Here is an 18,620-nt window from a genome sequence, read left to right on the forward strand (position 1 = left end):
TCATCAGACAAATTCCCAAGACAAGTAGTAGGGCAACTAGTAGTATCGCCGAGGAACCAAATGATCACCAAATTCATCAGCGAAGCAAAACATGACACCGTCGCCGTCAGTAAAGAATTTCTCAGTATAGCCAGCAGACAAATTTTCAAAACGAAAGGAAGACCCGTCTGGCAGCTCTGGTCTGCGAAGTTCCAGACAGGTGTACTGCTGTGCATCCACTCCCAAGTACAGCTCGTCCTCAGAATACCCCGCAGAAATGACATTTATACGCACTCTTCCATTCTCGTAAAGGCCCAACCGGTGGATTGGAGGAGATTTCGTAAATGAACTGCCTGCGATATCAATTTCTTTGCACCCAGCGAATTCGGGAATCTCGTTCTCGCTGCCATCTTCCCACTTCCCCGACTCTTTCAAAACTAGTATCTTCGTTTCTCTCGTTGAAAGATGCGTGACGGCTGCTAGTTGGACGATAAAGTCTGTGTCGAACAAAATCGCATAGCGCACACTTGTTTCCGGGACGTAATGGTTATCAGTGATGTATATCTCGCCGTAGGCTAAGAAACCCTCATCCTCAAACGCCCCAATGTGGACGATCTCGTGTCCATTCATTCCGAACAGTTCGGCCCATCTATATGTCCTATATTGATGCGACATTTCTCCACTTCCGTTCGGTGCCGCAATCGGAGTAGGAGATGTCAAAAGATAAAAGGCAATAGAAGTCCAGTAAAGAGATAGGTCCGAAGAGACGAAGTAGTGTAGATATAACAGTAGAGGTAAAAATGATGCAAGTAGGAAAAAAAAAGGTAATAGAAGTATAATGATATCCTCCAATGAGCAAAGAAGCAGAATTCGCTATGCACAAGGTAGTCGTAGGGAAGATGGAGGATGGAGTACTCACATGGGGGGGCGGAAGCAGACCTCAAGAAGAGAGGGACCAAGTGAGTCACAGACAAAGGTCTATATACAAACAAGACAGGAACAACATCTCGGAGCTGTATTTCATATCAGCCCAACGCAGTACTCTCGGAGGTAAAGAAAAGAGCAAAGCAATAACTTCAGAGTAATATCTTCACAAAATTGGCAATGGAAGATGTTTGGTAAACCAAACGGGCGGTAAACAGATGGTTATCCTTTAACAAAGAGTTCTAGCAAACAGGTAGAATGAGTGTCCGTTCCCTCCATAACAGTGCCCCAGTCGGGTCCATATAGTTCGAGCTGGATCTGTGCAAAACATAGTCCCTACCAAATACAGTTAGCGTGGTCCTTATCAGCGGCCTTAAGCCCGATAAAGTTTCACGGCAGCAACCACGACCGTTGTTCAATCTTGACTCTCATACGATTCCGTTGCAGCACTTCTTTACCGTATTAGGATTTGAGGCTTGAGCTGCTTCACACCAAAGCTCCTAATGGAACCACCGGATGTTAAAAAGCCCATGGAGACTCCGATTACAATTCTGCTACTCGGCGACGTAGGATGTGGGAAATCGACTTTTCTATCGTGCGTCTACCTAGTTCTTCGTTCCTAGTCCGGGATTGAGTTTTCTTAAGTCTATTCCGGACTACAGTCCGTGTGGAACTGATGTCGGAACTTCAGGAGTCTAAAATACATGGGAGGGCTAAAGCCGGGAAACAACTCAAAGGGACCTGAACCAATAGAGCTTCTCCGCGATGCCGACCAACCGTTCGTATACGAAATAAACTTCTCCAAAAAGTCATTTACACTTGAGGTATATGACACGGAGAACCCTAATCAGCATTGGACAACTCTCCAACCGGATGTTGTGCTCTTGGCATTTGATATCTCGAATCGAAGGACTTTGGACGGACTCAAGGGGGTGAGTTCTAACAGCTGCCCGGTTAACCCGCTGTAACCTAGATAGAGTAAAGTGTCTGATACTTTGTACTTGAAAACCTAGTGGCGAAGCGATGTTATCCGTTACTTTCAGCAGGGAGAAGGCGAACGAATTCCCGTCATGATGGTAGGGTTGAAGAGGGATCTGAGACAGCCTGGCGAAGGGCTCATTTACCCTCAAGAAGTGAGTACTACTTTCCGTACTATCGTTTATGCTCGTCGTACTGGCTAACCGTCCTCGCTGCAGACGTACAGAATTGCACAAGAGCTGCGTTGTGACCGGTACGCAGAATGTTCCGCTGCCACTGGGGAGCTCATGACGCAGACCTTTGAGGATCTAGCGAGGCTTGCGTACATGACTACTACGGCTGAAGGGGGCCAGACGAAAGGGGGCTGCGTGGTTATGTGAGGACGGGTGAAGCGAGTTTTCTTTTCTTGTATACAAGTGTTTTGATACCCATTTTGACTACAAGTGGATGCAGGGATCTACAAATTTATCGAGTTGCAGAAAAGGCCGTTCGGTTTAGTTACTACGTTTAATACGAATGGATCCATGGATATTGGGGGACGGAATGGTAGCTTGCATCACTTTCAATTACGAGTATAACACACAGGGAGAAACCAAGGTAACGATTAAGTCCACCTTGTGAAATTGACGGTACAGGGCTTTCCCCCAGAAGTTCATTGATAAGAGAACAACTGGATATCTTTCCCTCATAAGTGCCGATCAATCATTGACAAGCAATTCCTCCCCGATGCACCAGAAACAAGACGTAATAGCGGGCTGAAGGTATAAAAGATGATTCGTAGCAGCATACCATAAAAAAGTGGGCAGAGAAAAAAAGGTTGAAGAAATTTGGCTTCCGTGAATTCTTTTCCCGTTTTTTCTTTTCGTCTTTTGAGATATTTGCGGAACAAGGGCTAGGATGACATGCCAGGGGATTTATTTTTGGTCCTCCTTCTCTTCAGACATTCCTCCTAACATCTGCTCTCACTACCGGGTAAATATTTTTACCACTTGGCGGCAGCCTCGGGGTTCTGAGCCTCAGCCCAGGTCTCACCACCGGCAGCGGGGGCGGAGCTGGCAGCCCAGTCACCACCGTCAGCCTCCCAGCTGGTAGCACCGGTAGTGGCGAAAGTGGTGGGAGCAGCAGTAGCCTGAGCATCCCAGCTCTCACCAGCGAAGCCTGACTCGATGGCACCGGCACCGACCTCCTCAGCGCTGGCAACCTTAGCCTCCTCAGCGATCTCCTTGTTCTCCTCGGCCTCAGGGTCACGGTAGAAGTAGAGATCAACAACGACGTCCCAGTCAACCTCACGGTTGGCGAGAGTACCACGGAGACGGAGGACCTCACGGGCAAGGAGCCACCAGATCAGACCAATGGCGTGACGACCCTTGTTGTTGGTGGGGATGGCAACATCGACGAAGTCGGTGGGAGAGTCAGTGTCGCAGAGAGCGATGACGGGGATGTTGACGTAGCTGGCCTCCTTGATGGCCTGAGCATCGGTGCGGGGGTCGGTAACGATGATGAGGCGGGGCTCCTTGAAAGAGCGGGTGATGTAGTTGGTGAAGTTACCGGGGGTGAAGCGACCGGCAATGGCGGTGGCACCGGTGTGAGAAGCGAACTTCAGGACAGCACGCTGACCGTAGGGACGAGCGGAGATGACACAGATGTCGGCCGGGTTGTCAATGGCGGCAATGATACGGGCAGCCAAGAGGATCTTCTCCCTATAATTTTTGCGCACGAGTTAGACCCCGTTCAAAAAGCTCCCAAATATACCATTAAAGCGATCCCAATTAACGTACCAGGTCTTGCCAACGTTGATAACGTTAACACCGTCAGGGCGAGTCTTCCACAGGTAGGGATCCATGTGAACCTGGAGGTTCTTGGATCCCAGGTGGCATTGAGCTGCGAGGAGCATCTCAATGTCCTGAGGAGTGGGGTTGAAGATGGGAGGAAGCTGAGAGGGAGCCATTATGGGCGATTGATAATGCAAAGGTCGGCGATTTGAATATATCAATCGTCTGGCGCTTGTCGCGATGTGAGGTCGAAGAGAGGACTGACGCGAAAGCCAACTTTTGCTCCGCGGGAGATGTCGCACTGAATTTCGCTTCCCGTTTGTGAGTTTTAGGGCTAGGGTTGGCAAATCAGCTTCGTCCCCCAACTAACCCGGTGGACTCGGCCTTAGTCATCAGGATCTTCTCCAGTGAACCGAGTCACGTGTAGCTACTATCCAGAACAGGAATAGCGTACTTGTTCCCGACTCGGAGTTGAGATTTTGGTCCAAAGTCGAAAGCGCGGCGACATTGAGGGCTGGTGATTGCTTCTGCCATAATTCAAGGAGACTGTTGTGGGTTACGCGAAATGCCTCCACGAATCCCATTTCAGCCTTCATTCAAGGCTTTCAATGGTACGCCCCTCTTTTGCCTGTGAATGTATTGCTGCTTATGCTAAACTGCTCCCGATTCAGGCTCCTCATATGTTCAAAGTCCGCTTGCTAGGCTCTCGCTGAACCCGAGCAAGACGTCCGTGAGAGCCGGGTCCGCTGAATCGAGGGAACGCAAACGACATGATCCGTTTCTAATGGCCCAGTCGCGTCAGCGGAAAGCTGCTAACTTATCCCGTCAACAAGCTCTCGCCGCGGAGCGCGATGGCTCTGTCGGCGATCCCGTCCACGGGAAATCAACACCATTTATCGAAGAGCTACAAGTCAAGCAATTTGGAAAACATGAACCGCATCCTAACCATTTTCTCGCACCGGAAGAGCTCAATAAATCTCTTGAACATTCGAAGCGCTTGACCTCCCCTATGGAAAATCCGAACAGAGCAACAGCAGACCCGCAGCTGGAGAAAGAAGCCGCAGAAAGGCACCTCCAGGAACATTTGAACGCGCAGGAAGCGATTAACCGAATTGTGAATATCAGAAACGGAAATACTGCGGATCAAATGCGCCTCCGCATACAGAAGTGCATTGAGACGTTTGGGCGACACAACACGGACGAGACGTTGCCCCCGAAGCCCGCCGGCGTGCCACCAGAGTCAGCCACCATTCATTTGGAAAAGACTCCTCGTGCTGGGCCGGACACTGGCTCCCCGGAAGTCCAGGTCGCAATTCTCACCGCGAAGATTTTGAACCTGTCGAGGCATCTGGAAACCACTAGAAAGGATAAGCACAATAAGCGCAACCTGCGACTACTCGTTCACAAGAGACAGAAGCTGCTTCGATATTTGCGCAGGAAGGAAAGGGGAGGTCCCAGGTGGCAATACTTGATCGAGATGCTTGGGTTGTCGGAAGCTTCATGGAACGGCGAGATTAGCATGTAATTTGATTCTGGCGTTTGTACACTAGCTTGTTTTTCCTTCCGAGTTTCTTCCCAACGAAGTGTTGGATATTTGATTATAGTGGCATGTCAGCTTGTTTGACGCTGCTTTCACATTTCTTTTTACCTGTATAAGTATAACTTGCATCATCTGATGCCAGCCAAATAGGAAGATACTCAATTCCTCTTGTTACTGGATATATTCCGTAGCATAGTTATTGTACCTGCTTGCTCTCGGTCAAATGCAAAGGTGGATGCATCCAGAACACTGGTTAGAGCGGCTGCCTTCCCTCGGAGAATCAGACCACACATCTCAGAAAGCGGCCAGAACAAATGTCTTATATGAATATTTCCGGTACTGCCTCCAGACAATCTACTTCGGCGAGCATGCTCGACGACCTCTACTTTCGACGGCCTCTGGACTGTACTCCGTAAGTTTTGGCGAACTCTTTGCGTTAACAGCGAATATCAAACAGGATGACCAGCAAAGGCTCCTTGGCTACGCAGCCTCATCCCTGTCAAATATTGGCTAGATTTACAGAAGCAATTGCGAGGGAATCTTGGTTCGATGCTCAGCCGATAAGTATCATCAAAGTTGTACTACTGTGCTATCCGCTGGTGTGGATGATGAAACTCTAGATGTCGGCGATCCTTGATGTGCTGGTTAATCAAGAAGGCTTGGACGTGTTTCTCCCATGACTAGTCTATAGTTGTCCATGAATTGCCATAGGTTAGGTACATAGGTATTGCGAACAGATGCCAGCGAATATCGGGTCAAGAGCACACTGAGCTGCAAGCCAACATTGGAACTGTCCCAGGATACGGCCATGATCCGACGTCGGAATTCACCTTGCCTCGTCGAAGCCTGGGCATTGGCCAAACGTTCGAACTTTATGCAAGGAATTCGTCAACCCCCAACCAATCCAGTACGAAGAGCTGCCATCCAGTGCGTGGCTGGCAGCAACCACTGCTTGACACGTAGTGGTCTAGACCGCCTTCCGGGTTGGATTCTGCCCGAACGTCACTGCCCGCTCCTCGATTTTCCTGAATTGAAATCAAGCTCCTTCACTAACACAACACTTTTTTATTCACTCAAAACAACCACAACACAAGGTAAGTGGATGTTGCTAACACTCCGGGACGCGTCGCCAATCCTCAATCAACACAACCGTTGACGAGAGCGTGTTTCCCCATTCCCTCTTCCCACTTTCTCGTCTCTACTTTTTCCGTCCTACAACACGCTCCTCGTTCTCCAGGTTTCCAAACGGCGATTTCGTCTCGAAGTACGTCCTTTTCTCTTCGTCGCTGAAAACTTCACTCCCAAAATTGGCCTGTATTTTTAAATACAGTCACCTCTTGACCTTATCTCGCGCGATTTCGCATTGAAATCATTATCCTACTTCACAAAAATCACGCAGTCAAAATGCGTACTCGTTCTCAACCAGCTTCTCCAGGTGGACTCGTTTCTCTTGAGGATATGCAACGTGCTACTCGACGAACCACAAGATCCGCTTCTCGAGGTCCCTCTCAAGAGCCCACTTCGCAGCAACCCAGCGCTCAGCAGCCCAGCGAGCCTGTAACACAACCAACAACTCGTTCCAAGAGCCAACCACGCACAACCAAGAAAACCACTACTACCAAGAAAACCGCATCTACTGCACCAAAAACTAAGCCGCAAACTCGCAAAGGCACCAAGCGTGGGACGCGAAGCACCTCGCGCAAGGCCAGTCAACCTGCGGCAGAAGAACCACAAGAGTCAATTGGCGAGAACTACATTGATACCGCGCGAATGGATAATGAAGAACATAACGTTGAAGCGGGCATAGATGGGCCTGAACTTGTCCCATCCACAGATGGTGCCCTATTGGAACCTAAGAACACAGAGCGTGAGTACCACCAACATCATTTACCATCGCAAATTCCACTTCCCCCTTCTACACCTCCCTCTCCATCACCACCACAATATCCTTCATCTTGCAAGGAGTCCTCGGAGCCTGGAAAGCCCCGAGAAAGCGCCGATTAGGAAGAATTCCTGGCCCGACAGGAGTCAGTTGTTCCCATGGAGCCAAGTCGGCTGGATGACTTCGATGATCTTTACCTATATCTTCCTGAAGTTCCCGCGCTCCCTGATATTGGTGAAACTTCTGTGCCATGATATTGGGACCTCGATCCTACGGGACCATACGAAGTTGAACGTGGGGTTCTGGAAACGATTTTTCCCTCAACGCCGCCCATTCTTGAACTGCCTCAAGATCTCAATGACGAGATCAGTCGTGCTCTGGAACAAGCCGTGGAGCTTTCAGATGGTATGGCAGCTGCCATCGAGCAAGGCGCTGCGGCAATTTCATCTCCGGCTGTCGATCAGTCCACCACCGGCCAAAGCGTTCGACAGGCCGATACACCAGTAAATACGCCTGGGGTCGATAAGTCGACAGGTGTCGAACCGGATCAGGGCACCTCTGAGCAGGTGAATGTTGCGGAACCAACCGCAGAGGAACCAAAGGAGCCAGAGCAGTCGGATGGTAGTATTACCGGACGCTATAAGCCCATCAACGAAGAAGAGACTGTCTCTCCCCTTGTTCCCTCTGTGGACTCCGAAGAACAAACAGACGTGGAGGACGCTTCCATCAGCGAGCTCACAGAGTTATTCGCCAAGTTGTCTTTGGCAAAGACTGTTGTGTCTTACGAAGCGGCTGTTTCTTCAATGGAGTCGACCACTGTGCGAGCGAAGTTAGCTGAACCGAGCTTGGCGCCTGCTGCTACCCGTCAACTAACATCAATCTACGATAACGCTGCCCCCAGCATTCCGACTACGGAAATTCTACGGCCAGAAAGGCAGGCCCAGCAGCCCCCGCTCTCGCTCTTCTCCGGCGGAATCCCAGAGTCACCCTCTTCTCTCTACGAGAACGGGCGAGCACCACCAAGCCCAAGCATCGAGCAGATTGTGGAAGAGCCATTGGCACAATTGGTGTTGGAGGAGGAACTTGTATTAATCGCAGGCCCTCCGCTCCGCACATTGGGGGTCAAATCTAGCGAGCAGCGACTTTCTCGAGCCCAAAGACGCCGCCAGTTACGTGGTTGGCCGGCTACTCCGTTGTCTCCTGTCCCGAAGAAAGGGATCTTGACCCTCCCCCCAGCTCAAGTGCCAGATCAGAAAGAGTTGGCACCTCTGCAACCACACCTTCACCACCTTCCGCAATCCCAAAGGAGGCTCCCAAAAGATCACCAAAGAGCGGCACTCCATCCAATAGGGCGCCACATGCTTCAAAGACTCCCAAGACTCCCAAAACTATAACGACCCAGGACAAATCACAAAAGACCAAAGTAAGAAAGAAGCTAACCGATAAAGAAGTCAATAGGAAAAGATCGCGTACCGAAACATCCCCTGATATGGATGCTGAACCCGTCACCCCACATGCGAATAAACGCAGGAATCTTGGTCCGCCCGGAAGCACGCCTTATGTTCGGCGTACGAATCGCCGAATGTCCAGAGCCGTGTCATTAACTGACAGGCAGCGGCGCCGTACAGTGGAAAGTGAAGGTAGAATTCACAGCACTATATTCCGTCTTCCTGAGTATGTCGCTCAGACTGATGCCGACCGCCGTGCCTCCGAAACCTCTGCATCACGCGCCCCACCATCCGAACCTTTACAAGCCAGCCTCGATCTTTCTTCTGAACAGGACCAGGCGGCTGTTGTGGAAGAAGAGCCCACTGTCGCCCAGGCACCGACCACCCCAGAAACCCCGCGGCGCGGCTGGCGTGGACTATTCGGCTCTGTGCCACGCAGCTTTAGCCGACTACTACCCAGATTCGGGCGTCCACGTGCGAGGTCAGAAACTCCAGGTATGTCTAGTGTCCGAGACTTACTCATTAGTGCTTTGGTGCTCATGGAATCTAGCTACCCAGCAACCTGCATCCGAGCGCATTGAACGTACTCGGCCAGTTGAAGCGTCCCCAGCTGCCGCTCCGGAGGCGGAATCGCAGCCTCGTCGTCGTTCGAGCGAACAACCACCCGCGAAACGCCCCCGTAACCTATCGTACTCACTCTTCCCTGCTCCAATTGATCGCAATCTTTACCTTGGGGATATTCCCACCAAGACTACCGCAACCGCTGCGGCTTCCACCGAGCTTGTAGCCGGACCGACACCTGAGCCCGCATCTGAGCCCGCTCCTGCTATTCAGCCTGCCCAGCAATATATGCCTCAGAAAATAGAGACTCATCCTTCTACCACATCCACCGAAAGAGGCCGGGAGGCCACCAAAAACACTGCAACAGAAACACCAAAGAAGAAGCGCAAGCGCTCTCCATCACCAGATGTCATCCCCAACCCCGTGGGGTCTAGCTATGGAATGGATCTAGATTATTTCTGCTACAGCTCTGAGAGCGAAGATGAAGCAGAACCTGTGGTTCCACAAACCGAACCTAGAAAAGCCGATAGTCTTGGTAAGACGGCTCTTCGAAACCTGACTCAGACAGAGAGACCAGCGTCAAAGAAGGTTCGTTTTGATGCGAGCCCTGAAGACACACCTTCGAAGCGTCGCGCTCGTGCCACCGACCCTTATAGCGGAACGCACTTTATTGGAATGGGTGGACCTCAGGCATCTTCTGTACCTGCTACACCAACACCTCAACCTACTACACCAACACCAGAATCTCGCTTAATCGATCCCCAACAGCGGCCTGGTTTTATCCCCAATAGATCGGGAACCTTTGAACTTGATTATGATGCCTTCTCGGATGATTCGGACTCCAGTGGTTCCGAGTCTCCCAGTGTTCCTAACCCCGCCGCCGATACTACACCCCCCACTTCTACGCAACCTGATGTCCCTCAAAGGTATTGTTCTATGCTTGAGAAACCGGAAGATAAGATTGTGACTGATTTTGTAGTACCCAATCGTCTTCTCCCCGCGCTTCTCCTCGCCCTGCTGCACGTCCTGCACAGGTACTATCGACTCCTGCGAAAGCCAACCCCGCCCTGGACAAGGCCCGTTCTGAAGCCGAGAGATACAAACCAAAGACGCCTAGTGGACTTCGTACTGCTAGCCGTTATTCAAGCCCTCTAACTGCTCCTACACCTGATCTTACCCCGGCACGGCCCGCAGAGAAGAGTACTGAGAAATTCGGCGATGACCAATTTGCAAAGGATGCTCAGTGGCTGTATGAAAAGTGCCCATCCGGTGATCTTCGTTCGCTTGTTTGGCCCGAGAGGCAAGCCTTTGGTGAGGGTCTAAATGTCAGCGCCGACTCCCTTCGCATTTTGGATGAAATATGGGATCCAGCTGAAGTTGACAACGCATATGCCGTATTCCAACGTGAATACGCTGATTTTCAGAGGACAAATGCTATTGCATAGGGAAACTACTGTTGTCATCGTTGTCATCGTTTACAATCTAGCGCCTGCTGTAACTGGTCGTTTAGGATTTGCTTCGCCTGGCTGCGTATGTTGCGCCATTTATTGACTGGAAGGAAACTCTGTTGCACTTTTGTTTGCCTTGGTTATTGCGTCTATTAGGATTCGGCGTCTGTCATTTTACTGCAGTACCTGTGCTCAATTGCCTTGCCGCCATGATGGAACTGGCTGGCTTCATGTTTTGAGTATGTTTTTTTTTTTGTTGTTTTGTTATTGGATGGTCTCGGAATCAGGTTTTGTTTCTCCGTGCTTTATTGTTTTTCAGGTTTTACTATGGCATGCTAGCATCGGGATTGCATCTAGCGCTCAATATCATCTCTGGATTCTTCCAATTCGACCGGTCTTTGCACAGATAATGTTTCATAATAGTTTAGCAAGCCGGACTTGTTGTTGGACGCGAGTGGGTGAGTGCAGAAGCCGGATAGCAACGCGCAGATTCCATCTGTCTCATGAGTGTTTGTTTCCGCCATTTGTTTTTGCTTCTGGATAGCTGCATTAAAGACAGACGCAGTATGGACACCAGAGGTCTCAGCTATGCTAACAAAGGATGCAAACCATAAACGCATCCTGTTTCAGGGACATCATAAAGAGGAGGAATCAACGCGCTGCCCTCCACGGAATACTCATCCACAGACCTACATTCGACATACCGGCGTCTACTTTGAGTACAACCTATTCAACTACCTCCGATAGCCAGGAGGCTACGTCCCACAAGACCAGAAAATCTACCTACCGTACCAAAACCTGAGTCGAAAACACAAACCTCCATCACAGTAGGATACAGCGCAAGCCATCGAGAGAATGTGCTTCTACCAACCAAACCCCGTAGGCTGCAGGTGCACCTTCTTCCAGCTCATCCAACCCTGCGCATTCGCAAGGTTCTTTCCGTCGCCTTATCCGGCACAAAACCCCAACCCGCTCATCGTCCCCTGCGGGAGAAAAGACATTGCACAGGGCGTCGGCGTGCGTATTTGCACCCTCTGTCAGGCTTGGTATGGAGGGATGGCGCCATCTATGACGGCACCGACGATGGCGCCGACGAGCAACGATTCGGACCCGGAGAGAGATACGATGTACACGAATCCGATTCTTGAGTGGATTGAGAGGTGCGACCGTGGGTATGAGAGCGAAAATACAAGTTCTGGCCCTGTTGGGATGCTGAATGGAACTATCTGTGGCTCAGACCCTGTAGAGGGACAGAGACTCTCGACAGGTTTAGCATTGCCTGATCCGTCGTCAATGGAGACGTCTTTTCAGGATTCTTCGCCAATGCCTGCGGCTGAAGATACAGAAGAACAGGCAATTTCTGGTGACAGCACTGAGTGGATTGGAATCGGGGGGAGTTATTCGGAAACGGGGGATCAGAAGCAGCGTGAAGACCAGGCTCAAGGATGCACTCCTCCCATTGCTGATGGGGTCGGGGTTGATTTTGCCGCCGTTGGAGAATGGAAAGAGGGTTCTTTTGAGGAGATGGTAGGCACGGAGGCTAGGTTAGAAGAAGATAATGGGGAAAATAATGTGGTTGGGAAGGAAGAGGGAGACAAATGCCGATGATACAGATGATGCTGAGCCCCTGAGATCGCCTATCATTCGGAAGTGAAGACCAGAAATACTATTTAACAAAATATTGGGATGGCATTGATGTGGTGATTTTATTCTACATTGCATAGCGGGCTGAAATACCATTGGAGTTTTGCAGAAATGAGCTATTTTAGGGTTGTTGAGGATAGAAGAGTACAAGTTAGTATAAACGAAGCTCAGCCTTCAATATCTCCACTGCATCAGTGGCAAGAGATACCATGACATCCACGCCGTCATCACACCAATGCTTTCGCTTACCCTCGGGTCTGCCCTCCATCAAACAAAGTATCCCATCGTACACCGGCATGTAAGGCTCAACAAATCTTGGTTGACCTCGTTCCCCCCCGAAGTCAACCTCATACAAATGCAGATGTGCCCAACTTGTAAATATTGTATGCCGTGAACCTAGATACGCCGCCCAGAATCTCTGTGGGGCGCATTCGAAGCAAAGGTCATGGAGCTGCGCTTTCAACGCTTCCTCCGTGTACAATGATAAGGTCTCATGGATCTTGGCCGCAACATCACGCACCGCAAGCCGGCAAGCATCTTTCCCCGCCATCGTCACCGACGTAAGGAGGATTGGGCTTCCCAAAAATGAAGAGGCTAGACCAAGGCGTTTTCTCAGTCCAAAGGAGATGTGCAAGGAAACGTCCCGCTCATCGGCGCCCCAGCCACGGGCACGATTGATTGCGCTCCAGAGGTGAGCAGCAATCGCGTCGTGACGACTGACACCAGGTCCGGCAAATTCCCATATCCTTTTAATCTGAGCGGCAGAGAGGTGAAGTTTGGTGTGGGAAACTGGCGCTAAGGGGTCCCAGTCTGCTGTTGGCATTGGCGTTCCTGGTGATTTCACCATGGAACGTGTGAGTCCCTGGGGGAGATTTTGATCGGCATCACCACCAGGGGCTGGCCAGAACCAGTCATATCGTGACGATGGGAGCGAGCGTGCTTTTTTGAGAAGTGTCTCGTCTGGGGAGGCAGCGTCGATGTCACCCGCTGCGCGGGCATCCAGAAGTTGAGGGTCGAATGTTGGCGGCTCTAAATTGAAGGAGTTATCTGGTGGATGTGGCATTGTTGCGCGCTGGTCGCAGAAGAGAAGAGTATGTTCGTAAGACCAGCGATGCATAAAGACAGCGAGGGTTTGCGCGTCGGCCAACGGATGGGATATTTTAACGCCGATGCTGACACCACCACAGCCAAACTCTGTAATTGGTATCGATACAGGGGACCTTGGCTTTGGGCCACCTGGTGCTCTGAGGGGTCCATTGGAGAGATCTGGGAGAAAAGCCTTTGCAGAGCAGGACAGGTTCCACGGCTGAGAGTCGCGAGGACTAGGAGCAACTTCATTCAAGGCAGGGGCACAACGAGCGATGCTGAACTCAGTGCCAGGATCTGAGGTTGCACCGAAAGTGACTTGGAGTCGCCCAAAACGCTGTGTATGTTTACCACCGGGAACATTCTCGACTTTGCTCAATTCACCGGCGAAATGGGGGAAATTAGACAGAGTTACTCGAAGGGACTCTTGCAAGGTTGAGGACCAGTTCAAATGTACAGTGTTTCCAATTGGGGCATCGAAGAACCAGACGGCAGTGGTTGGCGCATAGTCTGTGACAACCGCATCTAGGATTGAAAGAGGTACTGTAGTTTTGCTCTGCTTTTGTTTGGGAAAGATGGGGGAGCTCTCAACGACCTCAATTTGAAGCATCTTGCAGCTGTGGGACGGTGTTTATCGCTGGCAGTGGCATTCTTGAAAAACGTCTACCGTCCAGCTTATTTATGCGTTTGATTCCACATTGTCCCATACTCGAAGCCGATGGTGCGTGAGGTGGAAGGAGCAAATGTAGGGCAGGTGGACCCCGCGTTTGGCACCCACATCTGGGACAGTTGCGTCGTGGTGGACTAGCATCACCTTGAGTCATTATTATTCAAAGAATTAATGACAGATTGAGCCCGGATCCCTTGCATTGTTGACTTGCGATGCCATGCAACCGACCAACGATGGAACTTCGATATCAGTGGCAGTCATCGTCGACGTAGTACGTAGGGGGTACAGGGATGAATGGACTACTGGGCACTAGTGAGGCAACATCGCCACTTAGGGCATGATTGAATGATCGATATGATATGTATATGTATACTGTGTCCTAATGAGATCCTGGGTTTCCATAGTAGCTATTGTCGCAGGCCGGATTTTGAATGGCTCCATAAGACATGCTGATGTTGGGTATATATATAGGTAGGCGGTATATTGAGTGTGAGCACTTCCATCTTAATCGTAAAGCTCAGTCGAAACCTTCGAATTCTTCGTCTCCATCGGCGTTTGCATCTTTGTTGGCTTTTGCAGCGGCGCGCTTGAGTTGCCGGTCTTTTTCGTTCTTTGCCTTGATCTGCTCCACCATCTGTTCCGTCTCTTCCGCCTTCTTCTTCTCTTCGTCGGTCATTCTCTCCCATCGTTTCTTCTCCTGGCGGACTTGCTTTTGGTCTCGTCGCTTTGCTTTCTTGTTTTTGTTCTCGACATTGTTGCTCCACGACACGCTGTCGTTTGGACGTTTCTTGTTGGTTGGTTGTTGTTGTTGAGGGCCATTTTCCGTCACCTCCTGGAGTACCTCTAGACGTCGCTTCTCCCGCTGCTTATCCTTATAAGCATACATATCCCAGTCCATATCGACTCCAAGCGACCGGTCTCCTGAAAAGTTCCTCAGTTCAGGCATCTTTGGTAGCTTCAGTAGGCCCCAAGCCTTTCCCAGGCCCTCCCAATCCAAGTCCGCGACGCGGAAGATGCTGCTTGCTTGATGTTTACTGTAGCTCCTCAGCCAACTAACAAACGCTTTTTGTCCGCGGTCATGAACCGCACGGTCTGCCCGTGCTGCCTTCCGGGCAACCTCTGTGGCTTCCGCGGCATTGGTGTCCGAAAAGGTGATTGGTTGAGGAAATGGAGCGACTGGAGTCTTTCGTACTTCTAGGAAGGAAACATAATCCTCTTCTCTACCCGGATGCAGTAGGACCACACTAAGACCCCTACGGCCGGCCCTACCAGCACGACCACAACGATGAATAAAAGTCTTTGGGTCTGAAGGAGGGTCGATTTGGACGACGAGGTCAACTGATGGAATATCTAGCCCTCGTGAAGCAACATCCGTAGTGAGAAGTATAGCTGGGGTATGGGCATTTACGAAACGGTTGAAATTCTTTTCACGCACATTTGCCGGGTGCTTGCCGTGAAGTGGTACGAGCTGGAAATCGTCACCCAGTATTAAGGGAAGAATTGCGGAGAGATAGTCGACACCGGAGCATGTTGATACGAAGAATATTGATTTTGACGGAGTCGGTTGCACGGAGTTTAAGATGTGCTTCAAGGCGGAGAATTTGTGAATTGGGGGAACGGTTAGATATGTCATTTGAAGACTGCGTCAAGAGTCAGTACTATATAATGAGTGGGCGAGGGGATGCTTACCTGGCCGGGGTACGCTTATCATCGACTCCGGATCCACCTTTGACTTTGACTACAACCTTGACAGGGTTGCGCAGCCCTACACGGACGATCTGATCAACAGCTTCGCTCACACTGGCACTGAACAGCCCCGTTCGCCTTTGCTTTGGGAGTCTGCGCAAGATGTTTTGTAGAGTCTCCTTGAATCCGAGATCTAACAGCCGGTCTGCCTCGTCCAAGACGAGCATCTCGAAGGACGATTGCGGACAGTGTACGTGGGGGGATGAGAGTAACTCCAAGAGTCTACCAGGAGTAGCCACCAAAAGATTCGGAGAGCGTTTCAAGAAACTGCTAAGATTCTCCGCAGGAGTGGTTGAGCCCCCAAGGAGGAGCTGTGGAACGACTTTGAGTGTCGACGAAGAGTATTTCGTACGGGGAGCGTCTTCGTCGGTCTCGGAGGGCTTGATTGCAGAAGCTGATGGTGGATGGAACGCAAGCAATGATAACAGTACGCTGTATATCTGCGAAGCAAGTTCTCTGGCGGCGGGTTAGCCAACACTCTATCTCCCATTCCCTGATCAGTTGGGCCAAGAATTACCTGGTTGGGGAAACGATGATGGCGCCGACGTGATGCTTTTTGATGGGCTCTTCGAGGCGCAACAGTTTCTCCACAACTGGAATCAGAAAAGAAAGTGTCTTCCCACTACCAGTAACAGCCTCGACAACGACATCTTTGTGAGCCATAAAGAGGGGAATGGCAGATGTCTGAACCGGGGTCATTCGAGTGAACCCCATCGAGGAGACAGCGTCAAGCACCCACCCTGACAGCGGAGGGTTCACAGCATCCCATGCCCGGGATGAAGTGCCCGACGGAGGTTTAGGGGCCATTGTAAATCGCTTCGTTCCCCCTTCCGCTCTCTGTTTTCGCTTTGCTTTGTCGATGGGAAGCCGAGCGGAATTTTTTCCTTATCGAAGGACATCCCGATTAGATAACGAGGCGGTGAGATTCTGCTTGCCTACCGCGTTTTTTTTTTAAACCAGGTTTGCACGTGATGCACGACCGGCTTTGGCGGAAAGCAGCGAGTTGGAAGCGCTTTCGATAGACCGAGTTTGTGGTCAGCAGAGAGCAGATCGTCATTCGTCCTGGTGCACCAAAACAATCTGACCCAATTGGAAAAAGATTTCCTGACGCCAGCACTCTATTTGCCCAGCTCGTGTGCGGCCTGACAGCAATGCGCGACGCTGTCTCTGCCTTAGTACTCTAGTCAACCTCGCGAATCTTACGCTCAGCCACCGGTCCCGCGTTTCCTCTCCTTTCGAAGACTCTTGCCCACCATTCCGTCCTACGAGGCAAGCGGTTTTTCCTCCCCCTGTGCTGTTGCGTCCAGTGTCTGCTGTGTCCCAAGACGCCCACTTTCCGGACTGAGCATCGCTGCGGTACTTCCGCCTTTCTCCGTCAGAGCGGCCGAGATGTCGTCGGCGCGGAATCCAGGAGCTGTTCCTGCAACACCAAGGGTCATCTCTCCGTCGCCGAGCCCATCAGAAGGCAGAGCCTCATCAAGATCGCGGGACGACTACTCGGCACCTACAACACGTTCGGCAGCCCGACGGCGGCAGCGCCTTGACGAGGTTACGGAAGAGAGCCCGGAGGTGACGACAGATTCTTCACCAACGCGATCACGTCGACGCATATCTAGATCCAAGGCGTCTAAATCTGAAGAACCCGAAGCCTTGATAGCACGAACGAACGGACACGCGCCACAGTCCAATGGCTACCTCTCTCCGTTGTCGAAAGCTGACGGCACCCGGCTTGTCGACAGTATCTCGCGATCACCTTCCCCACTCGGCCTAATCCCTCTACACACGCGCTATCGCAACTTTATCCACCGCCATGAAATTCCGCGAAAACTCCTTCACGTCTCCATCGGATTCCTGACACTTCACCTGTACAGCCGTGGTATCCAAACTCACCAGATCACCCCGTGGCTCTTTTCGACGCTCGTCCCGATTGCCGCCACAGATATTCTGCGTCACCGGTCGGAGAGGATCAACAAGATCTACATCCGATGCGTGGGGGCACTTATGCGCGAAACCGAGGTCTCTGGCTATAACGGCGTGATCTGGTACCTGGTTGGCGCATATACAGTCCTTCGCTTCTTCCCCAAGGACATTGGAGTTATGGGCGTTCTTCTCCTCTCCTGGTGCGACACTGCCGCGTCCACCTTTGGCCGACTCTACGGCCGTTACACCTACAGCCTACGTAAAGGAAAGAGTCTTGCGGGTACTCTTGCCGCCTGGGCTGTCGGCGTTATCACCGCAGCCGCCTTCTGGGGCTGGTTCGTTCCATACGTCGGCGTCTTCCCCAACGACCCGGAAGGCGCTTTTCTATACACAGGCCGCATCAACCTCATACCGGACCCAGTGAAGCGTTTAATCGGCTGGTCGGTAACATCAGATGCCGAGAGCGGAACGGTTATGACCGGCTCGCTAGCACTCGGCGTCATGAGCGTTGTCTCCGGCGTCGTCGCTGCAGGCTCCGAATTCATTGACCTTTTCGGCTGGGATGATAATCTCACCATCCCTGTTTTGAGCGGTATTGGGCTATGGGGTTTCTTGAAGGTTTTTGGGTGATTCGAACTATACCGAGTATTATTAGATAGACTCTTTCCATCACTCCGTTATATGGCGACCTTCTTTACTTACACCACCTTCCCACCTACTCTTTCTATCTCTCCCTTCATTTATTTCTCCTGTCCAGTAACCCATGTTAGCCTATGATTATACTTGCATGCATGCATACACATATACTTATGCCTATACTAATATCACTACTCAACTCCCAACCGGCCCGGGCTCTTACTCAAGCATAGTTTCACTAAAGATATCATGAATAGAAAATCGGACATGATAAGCGGCAGCCTAACTACCAGCTGCCACAGCCAAATGCATTTAGATCTCTCGTAGTACGGCTCTTGAATACCACGAATTCAATATCAAATTAGGTTTCTCATGGTATATGGGCG

The 18,620-nt window shown here is 51.0% G+C and overlaps 11 protein-coding genes across 11 annotated transcripts; 7 read left to right on the plus strand and 4 right to left on the minus strand.

The window, feature by feature from the left end:
* Positions 1-36: 36 nt before the first annotated feature.
* Positions 37-609, minus strand: ASPSYDRAFT_87157 (uncharacterized protein; the record flags this gene model as incomplete). Its single annotated transcript, XM_040851789.1, has 1 exon — positions 37-609. One exon carries the CDS (start codon positions 607-609, stop codon positions 37-39), a length of 573 nt encoding a protein of 190 aa, XP_040704384.1.
* A 797-nt stretch (positions 610-1,406) lies between these two features.
* Positions 1,407-2,261, plus strand: ASPSYDRAFT_146805 (putative Rho-like small GTPase; the record flags this gene model as incomplete). The annotated part of the gene is made up of 4 exons (XM_040841652.1): positions 1,407-1,511; positions 1,623-1,835; positions 1,917-2,036; positions 2,100-2,261. 4 exons carry the CDS (start codon positions 1,407-1,409, stop codon positions 2,259-2,261), a joined length of 600 nt encoding a protein of 199 aa, XP_040704385.1.
* A 472-nt stretch (positions 2,262-2,733) lies between these two features.
* Positions 2,734-4,124, minus strand: rps0 (40S ribosomal protein uS2). Its single transcript, XM_040846449.1, has 2 exons — positions 3,660-4,124; positions 2,734-3,581 (listed from the first exon to the last, which is right to left on the minus strand). Exons 1-2 carry the CDS (start codon positions 3,827-3,829, stop codon positions 2,864-2,866), a joined length of 888 nt encoding a protein of 295 aa, XP_040704386.1. The 5' UTR covers positions 3,830-4,124; the 3' UTR covers positions 2,734-2,863.
* Positions 4,125-4,218: 94 nt separating this feature from the next.
* Positions 4,219-5,178, plus strand: ASPSYDRAFT_147677 (mitochondrial 37S ribosomal protein uS15m; the record flags this gene model as incomplete). The annotated part of the gene is made up of 2 exons (XM_040841742.1): positions 4,219-4,264; positions 4,325-5,178. The coding sequence occupies 2 exons, from the start codon at positions 4,219-4,221 to the stop codon at positions 5,176-5,178; spliced, it is 900 nt and encodes a 299-aa protein (XP_040704387.1).
* A 1,419-nt stretch (positions 5,179-6,597) lies between these two features.
* Positions 6,598-7,197, plus strand: ASPSYDRAFT_87161 (uncharacterized protein; the record flags this gene model as incomplete). Its single annotated transcript, XM_040851790.1, has 1 exon — positions 6,598-7,197. One exon carries the CDS (start codon positions 6,598-6,600, stop codon positions 7,195-7,197), a length of 600 nt encoding a protein of 199 aa, XP_040704388.1.
* Positions 7,005-8,614, plus strand: ASPSYDRAFT_42351 (uncharacterized protein). The gene has a single exon (XM_040846450.1). It carries the CDS (start codon positions 7,483-7,485, stop codon positions 8,467-8,469), a length of 987 nt encoding a protein of 328 aa, XP_040704389.1. The 5' UTR covers positions 7,005-7,482; the 3' UTR covers positions 8,470-8,614.
* Positions 8,379-10,651, plus strand: ASPSYDRAFT_743249 (uncharacterized protein). The gene is made up of 3 exons (XM_040850769.1): positions 8,379-9,018; positions 9,074-10,010; positions 10,064-10,651. Exons 1-3 carry the CDS (start codon positions 8,565-8,567, stop codon positions 10,527-10,529), a joined length of 1,857 nt encoding a protein of 618 aa, XP_040704390.1. The 5' UTR covers positions 8,379-8,564; the 3' UTR covers positions 10,530-10,651.
* Positions 10,652-11,387: 736 nt separating this feature from the next.
* Positions 11,388-12,140, plus strand: ASPSYDRAFT_29113 (uncharacterized protein; the record flags this gene model as incomplete). Its single annotated transcript, XM_040844596.1, has 1 exon — positions 11,388-12,140. One exon carries the CDS (start codon positions 11,388-11,390, stop codon positions 12,138-12,140), a length of 753 nt encoding a protein of 250 aa, XP_040704391.1.
* A 187-nt stretch (positions 12,141-12,327) lies between these two features.
* Positions 12,328-13,872, minus strand: ASPSYDRAFT_29114 (transferase family protein; the record flags this gene model as incomplete). The annotated part of the gene is made up of 1 exon (XM_040844597.1): positions 12,328-13,872. The coding sequence occupies one exon, from the start codon at positions 13,870-13,872 to the stop codon at positions 12,328-12,330; it is 1,545 nt and encodes a 514-aa protein (XP_040704392.1).
* A 577-nt stretch (positions 13,873-14,449) lies between these two features.
* spb4 (ATP-dependent RNA helicase SPB4) lies at positions 14,450-16,485 on the minus strand (the record flags this gene model as incomplete). Its single annotated transcript, XM_040841719.1, has 3 exons — positions 14,450-15,572; positions 15,622-16,134; positions 16,196-16,485. The coding sequence occupies 3 exons, from the start codon at positions 16,483-16,485 to the stop codon at positions 14,450-14,452; spliced, it is 1,926 nt and encodes a 641-aa protein (XP_040704393.1).
* A 182-nt stretch (positions 16,486-16,667) lies between these two features.
* Positions 16,668-18,538, plus strand: ASPSYDRAFT_42354 (diacylglycerol/polyprenol kinase family protein). The gene has a single exon (XM_040846451.1). The coding sequence runs from the start codon at positions 17,068-17,070 to the stop codon at positions 18,226-18,228; it is 1,161 nt and encodes a 386-aa protein (XP_040704394.1). The 5' UTR covers positions 16,668-17,067; the 3' UTR covers positions 18,229-18,538.
* The last annotated feature ends 82 nt before the right edge of the window (positions 18,539-18,620 follow it).

Source organism: Aspergillus sydowii, assembly GCF_001890705.1.
Source record: "Aspergillus sydowii CBS 593.65 unplaced genomic scaffold ASPSYscaffold_3, whole genome shotgun sequence".
NCBI classification, from domain to species: Eukaryota; Fungi; Ascomycota; class Eurotiomycetes; order Eurotiales; family Aspergillaceae; genus Aspergillus; species Aspergillus sydowii.

Bases quoted from the DNA above. Each gene is read 5' to 3' on its own strand.
- ASPSYDRAFT_42351 (XM_040846450.1), top strand. From the start codon at position 7,483: ATGGCAGCTGCCATCGAGCAAGGCGCTGCGGCAATTTCATCTCCGGCT.
- ASPSYDRAFT_743249 (XM_040850769.1), top strand. From the start codon at position 8,565: ATGGATGCTGAACCCGTCACCCCACATGCGAATAAACGCAGGAATCTT. The intron at 9,019-9,073 runs GTATGTCTAGTG...CATGGAATCTAG, and splicing joins TGCGAGGTCAGAAACTCCAG to CTACCCAGCAACCTGCATCC. The intron at 10,011-10,063 runs GTATTGTTCTAT...CTGATTTTGTAG, and splicing joins CAACCTGATGTCCCTCAAAG to TACCCAATCGTCTTCTCCCC.
- ASPSYDRAFT_42354 (XM_040846451.1), top strand. From the start codon at position 17,068: ATGTCGTCGGCGCGGAATCCAGGAGCTGTTCCTGCAACACCAAGGGTC.
- rps0 (XM_040846449.1), bottom strand. From the start codon at position 3,829: ATGGCTCCCTCTCAGCTTCCTCCCATCTTCAACCCCACTCCTCAGGAC. The intron at 3,582-3,659 runs GTACGTTAATTG...CAAAAATTATAG, and splicing joins ATCAACGTTGGCAAGACCTG to GGAGAAGATCCTCTTGGCTG.